At 45.5% G+C, this 17,028-nt stretch overlaps 1 protein-coding gene across 6 annotated transcripts in view; it reads left to right on the forward strand.

Annotated features, from left to right (window-relative positions):
• The window catches only part of COG4 (component of oligomeric golgi complex 4), a 39,861-nt gene that overhangs the window by 8,658 nt on the left and 14,175 nt on the right, over positions 1-17,028 (forward strand). For 5 of the 6 annotated variants that reach the window (XM_074027587.1, XM_074027586.1, XM_045381587.2 and 2 more), the window contains 8 exons: positions 1,450-1,643; positions 3,899-4,004; positions 4,528-4,685; positions 5,444-5,502; positions 10,130-10,263; positions 13,168-13,286; positions 13,844-14,010; positions 15,106-15,271. In XM_074027587.1, the coding sequence (XP_073883688.1) occupies positions 1,450-1,643; positions 3,899-4,004; positions 4,528-4,685; positions 5,444-5,502; positions 10,130-10,263; positions 13,168-13,286; positions 13,844-14,010; positions 15,106-15,271 (1,103 nt within the window). The remainder of the gene's footprint in view (positions 1-1,449; positions 1,644-3,898; positions 4,005-4,527; positions 4,686-5,443; positions 5,503-10,129; positions 10,264-13,167; positions 13,287-13,843; positions 14,011-15,105; positions 15,272-17,028) is intronic. The other variant, XR_012429135.1, reaches the window with a different exon arrangement.

Here is a 17,028-nt window from a genome sequence, read left to right on the forward strand (position 1 = left end):
GTACCATCCTGGGGCAGGCTTTGTTAAACTAGTCCCCGCTATGTGTGGTTTCACTTTCTGCCATTTCAGTTACCTGCAGCTTCAGTTACTCATGGTCAACCTTAGTCCAAAAATATTAAGGAAAAATTCCAGAAATAAACAACTTACTAGTTTTAAGTTGCTTGCTGTTCTGAGTAGTGTGATAAAATCTTGTGCCATCCTGTCTGTCCCTTTATCACAAGAAGGGTGAGTACGGTACAATAAGATATTTTTTAAAAAGAGGCTATACTTGCATAACTTTTTTTATGGTATATTGTTATATTTTATTATATATTGTTAATCTCTTAATATGTCTAATTTACAAATTAAACTTTATCGTAAATATGCATGTATAGGAAAAAACATAGTATATTCAAGGTTCAGTACTGTCGATGGTTTCGGGCATCCATAATGGTCTTGGAATGGATCCCCTACAGATAAGAAGGGACTACTGTATTCCCATTTTATGGAAAAGGAAGCTGAATCCAGATCTACTGATTCTCTGACCAGCGGGTTCTTTGCACTTGACCATATTGCCTACTCTTAAAATGAAATTCTTAGTCTGATGTTTTAGATCTTCCATGATCTTGACACACCCTGTCTTTCTAGCCTTGTTTAATGGTATTCACTTATGCATCCATTCATTGTGCAAGTATTTCTCAAGCTCCTCCATATGCCACAGAATATGCTACTTGGAATACTCTGCAAATATTCTTTTCATCTTTCTGCTTCTATCACTTCGTATATTTCATTCCCTTTGCGTGGAATGTTTGTTCCTCCTGTGCAGGTGTCAGAATCCTGCCCATCTTCGAGAGGTGGGATGTCACCTTCTCTAGGAAGCCTTTTCTCATTACTTTAACCAGAAATGTGACTTTTTGACACCTTTCTTTTTTTTGAGACGGAATCTCGCTCTGTTGCCAGACTGGCATGATCTTGGCTCACTGTAACCTCTGCCTCCCAGGTTAAAGGGATTCTTCTGCCTCAGCCTCCCGAGTAACTGGGACTACAGGCGCACGCCACCACGCCCGGCTAATTTTTGTATTTTTAGTAGAGATGGGGTTTCACCATGTTGGCCAGGATGGTCTCAATCTCTTGACCTTGTGATTCACCCATCTTGGCCTCCCAAACTGCTGGGATTACAGGCGTGAGCCACAGTGCCCATCCTTTGGCACCTTTCTTATGACACATCATGTACTGTATTTCACTATTATTATTTGTGCACAAACTTGATCTCTTCTACTTGATCCTAACTTCTGTGATGGTAGGATCAGGGCTGATTCATCATGTAGTCATATATATTACTAGCACAGCACCTTGCACATAGTAAGTACTTAATACGTATTTGCTGGATGAATAGTATTACACAAAGTGACATGGACCTGACACAGTACCATTCTTTACTTGAATTTTCGTTTTCTCCCTGTTGAGCAGGGAGCATGATTGATGCCAACCTGAAATTGCTGCAGGAAGCTGAGCAACGTCTCAAAGCCATTGTGGCAGAGAAGTTTGCCATTGCCACCAAGGAAGGTGATCTGCCCCAGGTGGAGCGCTTCTTCAAGATATTCCCACTGCTGGGTCTGCATGAGGAGGGATTAAGAAAGTTCTCAGAATACCTTTGCAAGCAGGTATGGACCCTGATTGCTTGGCAGGATAATTGTGTGGCTCTCTGCCTGCAGATTGGGGCACTGGATGGATCCACTTTCTATGGATACTTTCTCTCTTCTGGATATGACTCCCCTTACTGCCCTTGCTATGTAGCCGGGCAGGACTGGATGCGTGTGTTCATTCAACACAACTGTTGCCAGCCTACTGTGTACCAGGCATGGCCAAGACATCTGCCAATGCATATTCATTTCCAACAGACCAGATGAAAGCATATGAAATTAAAATGCAAGTTCTCTGACAAGTTGAATCATTCTTTTTTTTTTTTTTTTTTTTTTTTGAGATGGAGTTTCACTTTTGTTGCTCAGGCTGGAGTGCAATTGCATGATCTCAGCTCACTGCAACCTCCGCCTCCTGGTTCAAGCAATTCTCCTGCCTCAGTCTCCCAAGTAGCTGGGATTATAGACATACGCCACCACGTCCAGCTTATTTTGTATTTTTAGTACAGACTGGGTTACCCCATGTTGGTCATGCTGGTCTCAAACTCCCAACCTCAGGTGGTCCCCCCGCCTCAGCCTTCCAAAGTGCTGGGATTATAGGTGTGAGCCACCGCGCCCGGCCTGAATCACTCTTAAAACTCAAGCAATCCTGCCTCAGCTTCCCAAGCAGTGGAGACTACAGGCACATGCCACCATACGTTGCTAATTTTTTTTTTTTTTTTTTGGAGAAACGGTCTCACTGTGTTACCCAGGCTGGTCTCAAACTCGTGGCCTCAAGCAGTCCTCCCATCTCAGCCTCCCAAAGTCCTGGGACTACCACCCCACCCAGCTGTTTTTTTAGCTATATGTCTATGTGTGTCATTCCCCTCCCACAAAAAAATTCTCTGTCAGACCATTATGATGTCGTTAAGAAAAATGATGCCGTTAAGAAAAATGATGCCGTTCGCTAAGCGCTGACATATTTTATTCTCTAACGTGGTTTGTTAAACAGGGTATAAAACAATATGTTGTCATTCCTGTTTAAAATGAGGGAGTCAGCAATCAAGATATATTTGTATAAGCATAGGATTTCTTTTGGAAGGGTTAACAATGGTCACTTCTGAAGAAAATTGGGAAATTAAGAGACACAGGTTAGAAGAAGAACCACTTTTCACTGAATATTCCTTTGTTCCTTTGGAATGTTTAAGTATGCATTTTACTCATTCTAAAAAATTAATGAAAAACAAAATACAGGCCGGGCGCAGTGACTCACGCCTATAATCCCAGCACTTTGGGAGGCTGAGGCGGATGGATTACCTGAGATCAGGAGTTCAGGACCAGCCTGGCCAACATGATGAAACCCCGTGTCTACTAAAAAAAATACAAAAATTATCCAGACGTGGTGGCAGGTGCCTGTAATCCCAGCTACTCGGGAAGCTGAGACAGGAGAATCGCTTGAATCCGGGAGGCAGAGGCTGCAGTGAGCTGAGATTGTGCCATTGCACTCCAGCCTGGGTGACCAGCGAAATTACATCTCAAAAAAAAAAACAAAAAACAAAAAAACCTGCTCTATGGTACTTTTTTTATCAGTATACTTTGCCACCTGGGACCTAGAAATGGCTTCTACCTTTAATCCAGTAAAAGTCCCTTCTGCAGTACCCAGGTTTTGTCCTGCTTGAGAAAGCACTATTAATGATAGCATGCCAGGCATAATGGCTCACATAATTCCAGCACTTTGGGATGCTGAGGCAAGAGGACTGCTTGAGGCCAGGAGTTCGAGACCAGTCTGGGCAACATAGCAGGACCCCATCTCTACAGAAATTTTTTAAAAATTAGCCGGGTATGGTGGCTCTTGCCTATAGTTCCAGCTACTCAGGAGGCTGAGGTGAGAGGATCACTTGAGTCCAGGAGTTCAAGGCCACAGTGAACTACGACTGTGGCTCCCTTGTACTCCAGCCTAGGCAACAGAGCGAGACCCTATCTCTTATTTTAAAAAATGATAGGAAGTTACACTTTGAGATTGTTGGAACTGAGGACTCTCTCCCTTGGCTAATGGCAGTCCATATTTTCCAAGAGAAGAAAATAATGGAAGAGGAGCTATACCATGCTCACATTCCTTGTCCTGCCTGATGCTCAGACTGTCCCTCAAGGGAGTTTCCTCTGTGCTGCCTGGGCTTCTAAACATCAAGGGAAATGTGAAAAAAAAGAAAGCCGATGGGAGGCCTTTTTGGAAAATTGAGACATACCTGGTGTAAGGCTGGCCTTTCTGGGGAATGTATGTGGGTCTTCTCCTTTTTTAGGTGGCCAGTAAAGCTGAGGAGAATCTGCTCATGGTGCTGGGGACAGACATGAGTGATCGGAGAGCTGCAGTCATCTTTGCAGATACACTTACTCTTCTGTTTGAAGGTGAGCCTCTTTCTCCACTCTAGAGAGACTGGAGACATTTCTGTATGACACCTGCATCCTAGCCTTTCTTCTCACCCTTCTAGTTTGATGACTTTAATTTAATCATGTAGTTTACTGTGTATTAATTGAGTGGAGAATTAAATAACTTCCAGATTCAGTGCCTGATAAGCAAAGATTAGAGTCTCTCCAGTGTTTTGATCCTGCCTAACCCTCAAACCCCAAACTCCGTAAGAATAAATTTAACTCTAAAATAAATTACTGAAAAGCGAGTGATGCTGATTCCAAAGATGCTGCTGTAGAAAATAGTATCAATGTAACTTACCAAATGCCTGCTGATGTACCAAGCACTGTGCATATTTAACATATTTGCTTAGAAACCCCTAGCATTGACAAGGCCTATTTTGTGTTCATTTTAGAAAGTGAAGCAGCCAAAAGGATTGACCTAGACCCTCGGTTAGTCCCAGATGGAGCAAGTTTATTTTGTAGGAAGAATACTACAACCTTCTTGCTTCCTCCCTTCTAGGGATTGCCCGCATTGTGGAGACACACCAACCAATAGTGGAGACCTATTATGGGCCAGGGAGACTGTATACCCTGATCAAATATCTGCAGGTGGAATGTGACAGACAGGTGGAGAAGGTGGTAGACAAGTTCATCAAGCAAAGGGACTACCACCAGCAGGTGAGCAGGGGGAGCTCCAGGTGGGGTTTGGTAGCAGCTTTAGCCAGGAACACTGAGTAGAATAACTTGGGGGGGAACAGTGAAGAAAGGTGCAGACAGGAGAAAAATTAATGCTCAGCACAAACTGGCCTGCATCTTGCCCATTGCCAGCTTACCTTGGACTTGAGGTGTTGTCGAGATGAGGATGGCCTCAGTTCAAGACCAAAACAAATAAAAAGGGCTTCCTGAAAAGAACACAGCAGAAGTAGTAGACCAGTTCTCTATCATAAAATGTGCAACAGTGCCCTCTGGTGATAAAATGACAATTCTGTTTATTGAGGTCCTGTTAAGTGTCCAAGTAATTGTCTCCAATTTCCCCTTCATTCCTCAGATGTTAAAGATAACGTTTGCTTTTTCAGAACTTTATTTTTTCCTTCTTTTGAGCAGAGAAAGTAAAAGTACAACATAGAAATAGGAGTGGCCTCATACAATTGTATTTCTAGAACTCCAGACTAGGACACTATAAACAGTAGTCTATTGGAACACTATTAGCATGACTTTTAAGCACAGTAATAGAAGTGAGTAGTATTAGCATCCAACCCAAAAACAAATCTTTGGCCTGTCATCTTGAAAGCCCACTGCTGGCTTGAAGGGAAGGTAAACCCAGTAAGCAAACTAAACCTAAACATTCTTGTGTGCCAAAAGTTTGGAGTGACCAGCAAGAGGCCAATAGATATGGGAGTGGGGAAGAATATTCTCATTCCTGTGGTATGTTGCAGTTCCGGCATGTTCAGAACAACTTGATGAGAAATTCTACAACAGAAAAAATCGAACCAAGGTAAAAATCCTCTTTTCTTCAGCCCACAAGAGTTTGAATTGGTAACCATGTATATATAATTCAGACGACTCTGTTACAATGTGGTCTGTGTTTTTGAAGTATTTTATCAATTACTCTTATTTTTCAGTGGAATGTATCATGAACAAAAGTATGTGTAAATAAAATGTGTAATAAATCATAATCAGCTGGGCGTGGTGGCTCGCGCCTGTAATCCCAGCACTTTGGGAGGCCGAGGCAGGTAGATCACAAGGTCAGGAGTTCGAGACCAGCCTGGCCAATATGGTGAAACCCCTTCTCTACTAAAAATACAAAAATTAGCTGGGCATGGTGATGCGTGCCTGTAGTCCCAGCTATTCGGGAGGCTGAGGCAGGAGAATCGCTTGAACCCAGGAGGCAGAGGTTGCAGTGAGCCGAGATCGTACCACTGCACTCCATCCTGGGTTACAGAGCGAGACTCCATCTCAAAAAATAAAAACTAAAATAAAATAAAATAAAATTAAAATCAGTACAATCACGTGTCATTTAATGACTGGAATACTTTTTTTTTTTTTTTTTTTTTTGAGACAGAGTCTCACTCTGTCACCCACACTGAAGTGCAGTAGCATGATCTTGGCTCACTGCAGCCCCTGCCTCCCGGGTTCACGTGATTCTCCTCCCTCAGGCTCCCAAGTAACTAGAACTACAGGCGTGCACCACCACTCCCAGCTAATTTTTTATAATTTTAGTAGAGACAGGGTTTCGCTATGATGGCCAGGTTAGTCTCGAACTCCTGACCTCAAGTGATCTGCCCACCATGGCCTCCCAAAGTGCTGAGATTATAGGCATGAGCCACCATACCCTGTCAACAACTGGAGTACATTCTGAGAAATACATCACTAGGCGACTTCCATTGTGTCAACATCATAGAGTGTACTTAGCCTACTACACACGTAGGCTATATGATGCAGCTTATTGCTCGTAGGCTGTAAACCTGTATGGCATATTACTGTACTGAATACCATAGGCAATTAGAACACAATGGTAAGTACTTGTGTATCTAAACATATCTAAACATAGAAAAAGTACAGTAAAAATACAGTATTATAATATTATGGGAACGCTCTTGTGTATACCGATACAGTTTTTTTTCTTGTTGTTTTGGGGGTTTTTTTTTTGTTGTTTTTTTTTTTTGAGATAGGGTCTTACTTTGTTGCCCAGGCCAGAGTGCAGTACAGTGGTATGATCATGGCTCACTTAGCCTCGACCTCCTAGGCTCAAGCAATCCTCCCACCTCGGCCTTCTGAGTAGCTGGGACCATATGTGTACACCACCACACTGGGCTAATTTTGTATTTTTTGTAGAGACGAGGTTTTGCCATGTTGCCTAGGCTGGTCTAGAACTCCTGGGCTCAAGTGATTCTCTCACCTCCCAGAGGCTTCCCAAAGTGATGGGATTACAGGCTTGAGCCACCATGCCCAGCCCAGCAATTCATTTTTGACCAAAATGTTCTTATGTAGCATGACTACACTTTTGAAGCCCCCAGAGTGACTCTCCTCTTCCCTTCCCACAAAGGTGACTACTATCCTAAAATTGTAAACTTTTACTTTTTTTTTTTTTAATTAGAAATAGGGTCTCTGTTTCCCAGGCTGGAGTGAAGTGGTACAGCGACAGAATCCCAGCTCACTGTGACCACCAACTCGTGGACTCAGGTGAGCCTCGAGTAGCTCAGCCTCAGCCTCCCGAGTAGCTCCTGACTAGCTAGGATTACAGTCACCACTCCTAGCTAATTTTTTTTTTTTTTTTTGAGGCAGTTTCGCTCTGTTGCCCAGGCTGGAGTGCAGTGGCGTGGTGTGGTCTCGGCTCACCACAACCTCCACCTCCCAGGTTCAAGCAATTCTCCTGCCTCAGCCTCCCAAGTAGCTGGGACTATAGGCATGTGCCACCACACCCGGTTAATTTTTTTGTATTTTTAGTAGAGATGAGTTTTTTGTTTGTTTGTTTGTTTGTTTGTTTGTCTTAGACAAGAGTCTCACTCTGTTGCCCAGGCTAGAGTGCAGTGGCACGATCTCGGCTCCCTGCAAGCTCCACCTCCCGGGTTCACGCCATTCTCCTGCCTCAGCCTCCCATGTACCTGGGACTACAGGCGCCCACCACCTTGCCCAGCTAATTTTTTGTGTGTGTTTTTAGTAGAGACGGGGTTTCACCATGTTAGCCAGGATGGTCTCGATCTCCTGACCTCGCGATCTGCCCGCCTCAGCCTCCCAAAGTGCTGGGATTACAGGCGTGAGCCACTGCGCCCGGCCGAGATGAGGTTTTGCCATGTTGGCCAGGCTGGTCTCAAACTCCTGACCTCAGGTGATCCACCCACCTCAGCCTCCCAAAGTGCTGGGATTACAGGCATGAGCCACCATGCTTAGCCAATTTTTTAATTTTTGGTAGAGATGAGGGCTTGCTATGTTGCCCAGGCTGGTCTTAAACCCCATATCTCAAGTGATCCCCCTGCCTCGGCCTCCCAAAGCACTTACAGGCATGAGCCACTGTAATCCATCCAAACTTTTACTTTTTTTTTTTTTTTTGAGACAGAGTCTTGCTCTCTCGCCCAGGCTGGAGTGCAGTGGCACAATCTCTGCTCACTGCAAGCTCCACCTCCCAGATTCACACCATTCTCCTGCCTCAGCCTCCTGAGTAGCTGGGTCTACAGGTGCCCACCACCACACCTGGTTAATTTTTTGTATTTTTAGTAGAGACAGGGTTTCACCATGTTAGCCAGGATGATCTTGATCTCCTGACCTCGTGATCTGCCCGCCTCGGCCTCCCAAAGTGCTGGGATTACAGGCGTGAGCCACTGCACCTGGTCATAGATAATCTTTATTCAAACCACAAAAGAGGCCAGGCATTGTGGCTCATGCCTATAATCCCAGCACTTTAAGAGGCCAAGGCAGGAGGATCACTTGAGGCCAGGGGTTTGAGACCAGCCTAGCCAACATGGTAAAATCCCATCTCTACTAAAGATACAAAAATCAGCCAGGTGGGGTGGCACATACCTCTAATCCCAGCTACTAATGTGTCTAAGGCATGAGACTCACTTGAACCTAGAGGTGGAGGTTGCAGTGAGCTGAGATTGCACCACTGCACTCCAGCCTGGGCAACATAGCAAGACGAATGGCTGGGCACGGTGGCTCATGCCTGTAATCCGAGCACTTTGGGAGACTGAGGCGGGTGGATCACAAGGTCAGGAGATCGAGACCATCCTGGCTAACATGGTGAAACCCCATCTGTACTAAAAATACAAAAAATTAGCCGGGCATGGTGGCAGGCGCCTGTAGTCTCAGCTACTCGGGAGGCTGAGGCAGGAGAATGGCGTGAACCCAGGAGGTGGAGCTCGCAGTTAGCCGAGATTGCGCGACTGCACTCCAGCCTGGGCGACACAGTGAGACTCTGTCTCAAAAAAAAAAGAAAGAAAAGAAAATAGGCCGGGCGCGGTGGCTCACGCCTGTAATTCCAGCACTTTGGGAGGCCGAGGCGGGTGGATCACGAGGTCAGGAGATCGAGACCATCCTCCCTTATACAGTGAAACCCCGTCTCTAGTAAAAATACAAAAATTTATCTGGGCATGGTAGTGGGCACCTGTAGTCCCAGCTACTCGGGAGGCTGAGGCAGGAGAAATGGCATGAACCCAGGAGGTGGAGGTTGCAGTGAGCCGAGATTGCACCACTGCACTCCAGCCTGGGCAACAGAGCAGGACTCCATCTCAAAAAAAAAAAAAGAGGCCAGGCACGGTGGCTCACACCTGTAATCCCAGCACTTTAGGAGGCTGAGGCAGGTGGATAACGAGGTCAGGAGATCGAAACCATCCTGGCTAACACGGTGAAACCCTGTCTCTGCTGAAAATACAAAAAATTAGCCGGGCGTGGTGGCAGGCACCTGTACTCCCAGCTACTCAGAAGGCTGAGGCAGGAGAATGGCAAGAACCTAGAAGGCGGAGCTTGCAGTGAGCCAAGGTTGCGCCACTGCACTCCAGCCTGGACGACAGTGAGACTCTGTCTCAAGAAAGAAAAAGAAAAGAAAAGAAAACAGGCTGGGCGCGGTGGCTCATGCCTGTAATTCCAGCACTTTGGGAGGCTGAGGCGGGTGGATCACAAGGTCAGGAGATTGAGACCATCCTTCCTTATATGGTGAAACCCCATCTCTAATAAAAATACAAAAAATTATCCAGGCATGTAGTCTGTAGTCCCAGCTACTCAGGAGACTGAGGCAGGAGAAATGGTGTGAACCCAGGAGGTGGAGCTCGCAGTTAGCCGAGATTGCGCGACTGCCCTCCAGCCTGGGCGACACAGTGAGACTCCATCTCAAAAAAAAAAAAAAGAAAGAAAGAAAATAAAAGAAAAGAAGACACACCTCCCAACCTTTTATTTAGGTCTGGCAGAATTTTAGGGAGTGAATGATTTAGGTGAAACAGGTAAATGGAAAATGTGGTTGACACCTGTCTCTGAATCTAATTGGGCCAGCCGAGCTAGGAGGGCCATCTGGCAGAGCTGTTCCTTATGGGCCCAGTGGGGAGGGGCAATTCAGGACTCTGTTTTCCCTGTAGCTCTTGTGTCTAAGGGAATCCACTGTCCTCCTGTTCCTTCTGCTCCATGTGTCTCAGAGAGCTGGACCCCATCCTGACTGAGGTCACCCTGATGAATGCCCGCAGCGAGCTCTACTTACGCTTCCTCAGGAAGAGGATTAGCTCTGATTTTGAGGTGGGGGACTCCATGGCCTCGGAAGAAGTGAAGCAAGGTAAAAATATTTCCCATATTTTTGGGGAGGGTTGAGATATAATCGGCAGTGTTTCTTAATAGTTAAGCCACAGATCTCTTATTAAGGAAACAACTGGGACTTATTAGCCCCTGGTGGTCTGTAGACAAATTGACTCCCAGGAGGAAATCTAAATGTACTGGATTTTAGAATTGGACTAGATCTTTGAGGCCATCTAATCACTTTACAGATGAAGACACTGATGCCCTGTTTTAAATTGTATAGATAGAAATTATACTTCAGTAAAGTGTTTTGTTGTTGTTGTTGTTGTTGTTTTAAAAAAAAAAAACAAAGTACATAGGCCGGGTGCGGTGGCTCACATCTGTAATCCCAGCTCTTTGGGAGGCCAAGGCGGGTGGATGTCAGAGTTTGAGACCAGCCTGACCAATATGGTGAAACCCCATCTCTACTAAAAATAAAAAAATTAGCTGAGCGTGGTGCCATGCACCTGTAGTCCCAGCTACTCGGGAGGTTGAGACAGGAGACTTGCTTGAACTCCAGGGGTCGAAGGTTTCATAGAGCCGAGATCACGCCACTGCACTCCAGCCCAGGCAACAGAGCCAGACTCTGTCTCAGGAAAAAAAAAAAAAAGAGTATATAATGTACAGGAATCCTCCTGTCCCTTTCAGTCTCCCAGTTCCCCTAGTCACAATTTTTCAAGGAATAATTTACGTTGATAAGAAACGGGGCTGGGTGCAGTGGCTCACACCTGTAATCCCAACGCTTTGGGAGGCTGGGGAGGAGAATTGCTTGCTCAGTTCAAGACCAGCCTGGGCAACATGACAAGACCTTGTCACTATATTAAAAGAAAAATTTTGGCTGGGTATGGTGGCTCACGCCTAATCCCAACACTTTGGGAGGCCGAGGAGGAAGGATCGCTTGAGCCCAGGAGTTTGAGACCAAGCCTGGTCAACATAGTGAAACCCCATCTCTAAAAATTTCAGTTAAATAATAAAAGATAAACACTTTTTAAAAATTTTGTAAAGGTATGCTGGAGTCCAATTTCATTTACAGATTGACTCGCTAGGTTTTTAAGATAACCATTTAATTCCTGCTGGCTACTAAAGCAAGAGTTAAAGGAAAAAAAAATCCTGCTGGACAAATATATGCAGGGTTCTTTGGACTGGGGACTTGAGACCTACCCAGCATCTGTGGCATTCCGCATAGCTTGTGCCAATAATACGTGGCAGGGGCGTTACAGAATCAGTGTATAAAGGAAATTGTTTGCTCATTTGGAGTTTGCTTGTTGATGTCAATGATGACTATCATTTGATCTTAGCCAAAAGACCGAAAAGCAATAATGATGACTATCACTGTTCAGAGCTGTGCTGCCCAATACGTAGCCATTCATGAATTGAAATTCAAATTCAAATTTAATTACAATTAAATAAAATTTTAAATCCATCCTTCTCACCTGGATTCTGGGGAATAAAAGAATTTTAATAAAACAAATAAAAATATTCAGTTCCTAAGTTACGTTCATCACATTTCTTTTTTTTTTTTTTTTTTGAGACGGAGTCTCGCTCTATCGCCCAGGCTGGAGTGCAGTGGCCAGATCTCGGCTCACTGCAAGCTCCGCCTCCCGGGTTTGCGCCATTCTCCTGCCTCAGCCTCCAGAGTAGCTGGGACTACAGGCGCCGCCACTATGCCCGGCTAATTTTTTTGTATTTTGATAGACACGGGGTTTCACCGTGTTAGCCAAGATGGTCTTGATCGCCTGACCTCGTGATCCGCCCGTCTCGGCCTCCCAAAGTGCTGGGATTACAGGCTTGAGCCACCGCACCCGGCCCGTTCATCACATTTCAAGTGCTCAATCACTAACATGACCGATGGCTACTATATCAGATAACAGATACGGAATGTTTTCTCTTTTCTTGTTGTTTGTTTATTTTTTGTAGAGACAGAGTATTGCTCTATTACCCAGGCTGGTCTCAAAACTCCTGGACCCAAGTGATCCTCCCACCTTGACCTCTCAAAGTGCTGGGATTACAAATGTGAGCCACCACACCTGACCAAAATATTTTCATTATCACAGAAATTCTGTTGGACAATACTGGTGTAGAGAATGAAATATTCTCTACACCAGTATTTTTGTCTTTGCCATGGAAACTTAACATCTTTTGACTCCTATTAATTAATCCTAAGGGAATAATGGAAAAGGAGTAAAAAGTTTTTCGTACAAAAGTATTCACTATAATCTCCAATTATTGTGATATTCTGTTATCTCCAGTAATGGCAAAACATTTGGAAATAACCAGATGTCTAAAAATAGAGTGGTTTTTTTCCTCAATTTCACATGAAACAACATAAAAGTTAAAAATAAGGCCGGGCACGGTGGCTCACACCTGTAATCCCAGCACTTTGGGAGGCCGAGGCGGGCAGATCACCTGAGGTCAGGAGTTTGAGACCAGCCTCAACATGGAAAAATCCTATCTCTACTAAAAATACAAAATTAGCCAGGCGTGGTGGTGCATGCCTATCATCCCAGCTACTTGGGAGGCTGAGGCAGGAGAATTGCTTGAACCTGGGAGGTGGAGGTTGCAGTGAGCTGAGATCATGCCATTGCACTCCAGCGTAGGCAACAAGAACGAAACTTCGTCTCAAAAAAAAAAAAAAAAAAGTTGAGTAGTTTTTAAAATGTGGATTATGCACCTGATTAAATGCCACATAGTCATGAAAAATAAGGTAGGTGAAAACATGGAAAATATTTATGATATACTTTTTTAAAGCAGAATTCAAAATTGCTATCTGTATCATGATTATAACCATGTAAAATATGTACATATTTGCAAGAAAGACTAGAAAGAAACCTGAAAAAATGAAAAAAGTTGCTCTGTTTCCCTTGGGGAAAAAAAAATGAGTATTCTTTTCTTGGCTGTCCCCTAGAGCACCAGAAGTGTCTGGACAAACTCCTCAATAACTGCCTTTTGAGCTGTACCATGCAGGAGCTAATTGGCTTATATGTTACCATGGAGGAGTACTTCATGAGGGAGACTGTCAATAAGGTAGGACATAGGACTCATCTCTTGGAAATGGGGTTTCCGGTCCAAGAAGCCAGGCTAAAGGAAATGCATGAGGCATGTCATATTTTTTGGTCCCGCTTCGAGAATACTCTTTCATGCAGATTGAGTGGAACCGCTTTGTATGGTTAGAGAGCATCTTTGGAGTCGTGCTCTTTGTATACCCAGCTAGGACCTCCTTCCCAAGAATTACAAAAGAACAGCTCAGCTCTCCAGGGAACCCACTTGTTCCCTGCCTCCCTGAAGGTTTGTAGGTAAGGAGCCTCAGGGAAGTAGGGCCTCTGCAGATGTCTTACACCCCCCAGGTAATGGATCTCTGCAGAGCTAAGGCCCAAAATATTTAATTTGTTCACCTAGTGATCAATAGGGAAGTGAGCTATTTTGACAAGGAGGATGCACATGAGTTCGTGACCAGAACACGCCATGTTGGGAGAAACATAGACAAGGTACAGAAAAGGGAGCAGAGCTAGGGCCATCCAGAATCATCTAGAAGATGACATGCACAACTGGGACCCTCAGTGTTGACTTTGCCTTTTGGGTAGGCTGTGGCTCTGGACACCTATGAGAAGGGCCAGTTGACATCCAGCATGGTGGATGATGTCTTCTACATTGTTAAGAAGTGCATTGGACGGGCTCTGTCCAGCTCCAGCATTGACTGTCTCTGTGCCATGATCAACCTCGCCACCACAGAGCTGGAGTCTGACTTCAGGTACAGTTGACTCCCTTTCTCCTTTCTAGGCAGAAAGGCCCTTCCTGTTGATTCCCGAGGCCCATTTGTTTCTGCCCTTTGTCCTCATGATTCTAGTTAAGTTCTATACGGGACATAAGCTCCTATCTCTAAGATAGTATCCTTGGCTCCAGGAAGCTGTTGATCAGCCATATATCTCATAGGCCAATTTCTGTTCCCTGGACTAGACTGAAGGAGCTATGGGCCCTTAGACGGAGGAGAGAGAACAGGCAGTTCAGATGAATAATACCACCACTAGGTACCATTGTCAGCACCATGCTAACCTCCTGCTCTTTTGAGGTCCTAATAACAACCCTATGAGGTAGGTACTATTAGCTCTGTTTTATAGATGAGGAAACTGGGCTTTAGGGAGATTGCATCCTCGTCAAAGATCCACCACTTAGGAGTAAGAGGTAGAATCCAGAACTGAGTGACTCAAAACCTGTTCTCAACTCCTACATGGTACTGCATTCACTAAGCCGCACAGCTTTTTTTTTTTTTTTTTTTTTGAGACGGAGTCTTGCTCTGTCACCCAGGCTAGAGTGCAGTGGAGCAATCTCAGCTCACTGCAAGCTCCACCTCCTGGGTTTGCGCCATTCTCCTGCCTCAGCCTCCCGAGTAGCTGGGACTACAGGCGCCCACCACCTCGCCCGGCTAGTTTTTCATATTTTTTTTTAGTAGAGACGGGGTTTCACCGTGTTAGCCAGGATAGTCCCGATCTCCTGACCTCGTGATCCGCCCGTCTCGGCCTCCCAAAGTGCTGGGATTACAGGCTTGAGCCACCGCACCCGGCCAGCTGCACAGCTTTGTTGGAGTGCAGTGGTGATGGCTAAAAGCCTCATAAGCAATGGAGATTGGCCAGTCTCCTCTGTATGTTCTTGTCACATCAGTGTCCTTGAGGGGTGCTGGTTACTTTCATACCCTGGCTCCTCAGGTCTCCTACAGTGGTCTTAAGGACTGGTTATACCCCCTAAAAGAGCACCTTGTGCTGCTGCGTCAGGGTGGTGGACACGGGTCTTTCTGTCCTGGTGGCCAAGTTGAGCACTGTCAATCCCTCTATACCATCCTGTCCCCCAGGGATGTTCTGTGTAACAAGCTGCGGATGGGCTTCCCGGCCACTACCTTCCAGGACATCCAGCGCGGGGTGACAAGTGCCGTGAACATCATGCACAGCAGCCTCCAGCAAGGCAAATTTGACACAAAAGGCATCGAGAGTACTGACGAGGCGAAGCTGTCCTTCCTGGTAGGTACCCCACAGCTCACGAGCTGGGTTGGTTTATCTTGAGAGGTTACACTATGACTGCTAAGCCACAGTATAGTTGGCCTCTAGCTAGAGACCTCTCCTCCAGTGTCTATATAGAAGGAAAATTTCTCCTTTAAGAGAAGTTCCTCCTAGAAGGTTCTGAAACGATTTCTTACTCAGGGATGTATTCTGAACAGCCTGAGCCACAACAGAGGCTGGGCTGCCCAGCTATCACCTAGCATTCATTCCCCAGAGTGCTGCCCAGCTGCTGAGGAGCCCACTGACTGTCAAGCTTGGCTTGCATCTGCCACAGAACCAACTGCACCATCTGTGCCAGGCCACCAGACTGCTTCTCTGAGGAGAGGCCCGCAGCATGGGCAGGCGCCAGTCCTTCAGGCCTGCCAGCACTGCTCTACTAGCACATGTCTTAGGCTTTCAATTCCTCTGGAAAGGAGGCCTTATTAAAGCCCTTAGCTACCTGGAACGACAGATGTGATAAAGCAGCAAGCCTTGCCGTTGTGTGGAAAGGAGAAGCACAGAAGGATGAAAAGATTTGTACAAAGCAACAACCAGTTTATGATGAGCCAGAGAGAATACAAATGAGTCCTAAGCTCAGGATCAGGCCTCTCTGGCACATGCTGTCTTAGCACGCACGGGAGTAGCACAGTCCAGGTCCATTCTGCTCCATCCCCCACATTGGCCACACTCTGAGTCTTGACTCCTGAGGCTCAGAGCCTGAAAGAAACATCTAGTAGCAGAGCTGTCATCTGTAGTTCACAGGTGGGGTTGGATGCAAAAATGTTCACGTGCATTTTTCTGGACACAGGGTCCTTAGCTTTTATCACGCTTTTTTTTTTGAGATGGAGTCTTGCTCTTGTTCCCCAGGCTGGAGTGCAATGGTGTGATCTTGGCTCACTGCAACCTCCGCCTCACCGGTTCAAGCGATTCTCCTGCTTTAGCCTCCTAAGTAGCTAGGATTACAGGCATGCACCACCACAACTGGCTAATTTTTTTTTAGTAGAGACTGGGTTTTGCCACGTTGGCCAGGCTGGTCTCGAACTTCTGACCTCAAGTGATCCACCCATCTTGGCCTCCCAAAGTGTTGGGATTACAGGCATGAGCCACCGTGCCTGGCTATGATATTCTTAAAAGGATCTGTGACCCCCAAAAGAGTTCAGAGCTGTTACTTTCAGAGACAGAAGCCTGAACTTGCTAATATCTACCAATCCCTGTGCAGAGGAACCCCTAGTAGCAGGTTATGAGACAGATCCAATACGAAAGCTGTTTAGGCAGCCCCACTCTCTTCCTGTCATAGAAAATGTTTGCCCTGGACATGGTTTCTGTCAATCTAGGATATGACGGTTGCTGCCAAAAACAGATCAGATCCAAAAAACTGTTGCCTGTGAAATTTGTTACCTTTGGAGAACTTTGCCAAAATGCCCAGCAACCAGCATCACATCATGAACCAACTTAAATTTTTATTTTGTTTGTATTCTTTGATTTTATTTACAGAACTTACTTTCATTTCTGTGCTCAGAAATAATCATTGGCTGCTTGCTGCCTACCACATCAAAGCTAGATGTCTTCGTTTAACCCTCCTAAATCTAACCCATCCCACCTTTTCAGTTCCATTTTCCACCACTTGACTACACGTCTCCAAAACCAGCCAGTGCATGTTCGCTCTGTGAGGACCTCCCATTAACACAGTTTCATTGTTTGAGGCCCCAGAAGATAAGACCAAAAAGAAAGGCAATGCT

This window comes from Macaca fascicularis, chromosome 20 (genome assembly GCF_037993035.2).
Source record: "Macaca fascicularis isolate 582-1 chromosome 20, T2T-MFA8v1.1".
Classification (NCBI taxonomy): domain Eukaryota; kingdom Metazoa; phylum Chordata; class Mammalia; order Primates; family Cercopithecidae; genus Macaca; species Macaca fascicularis.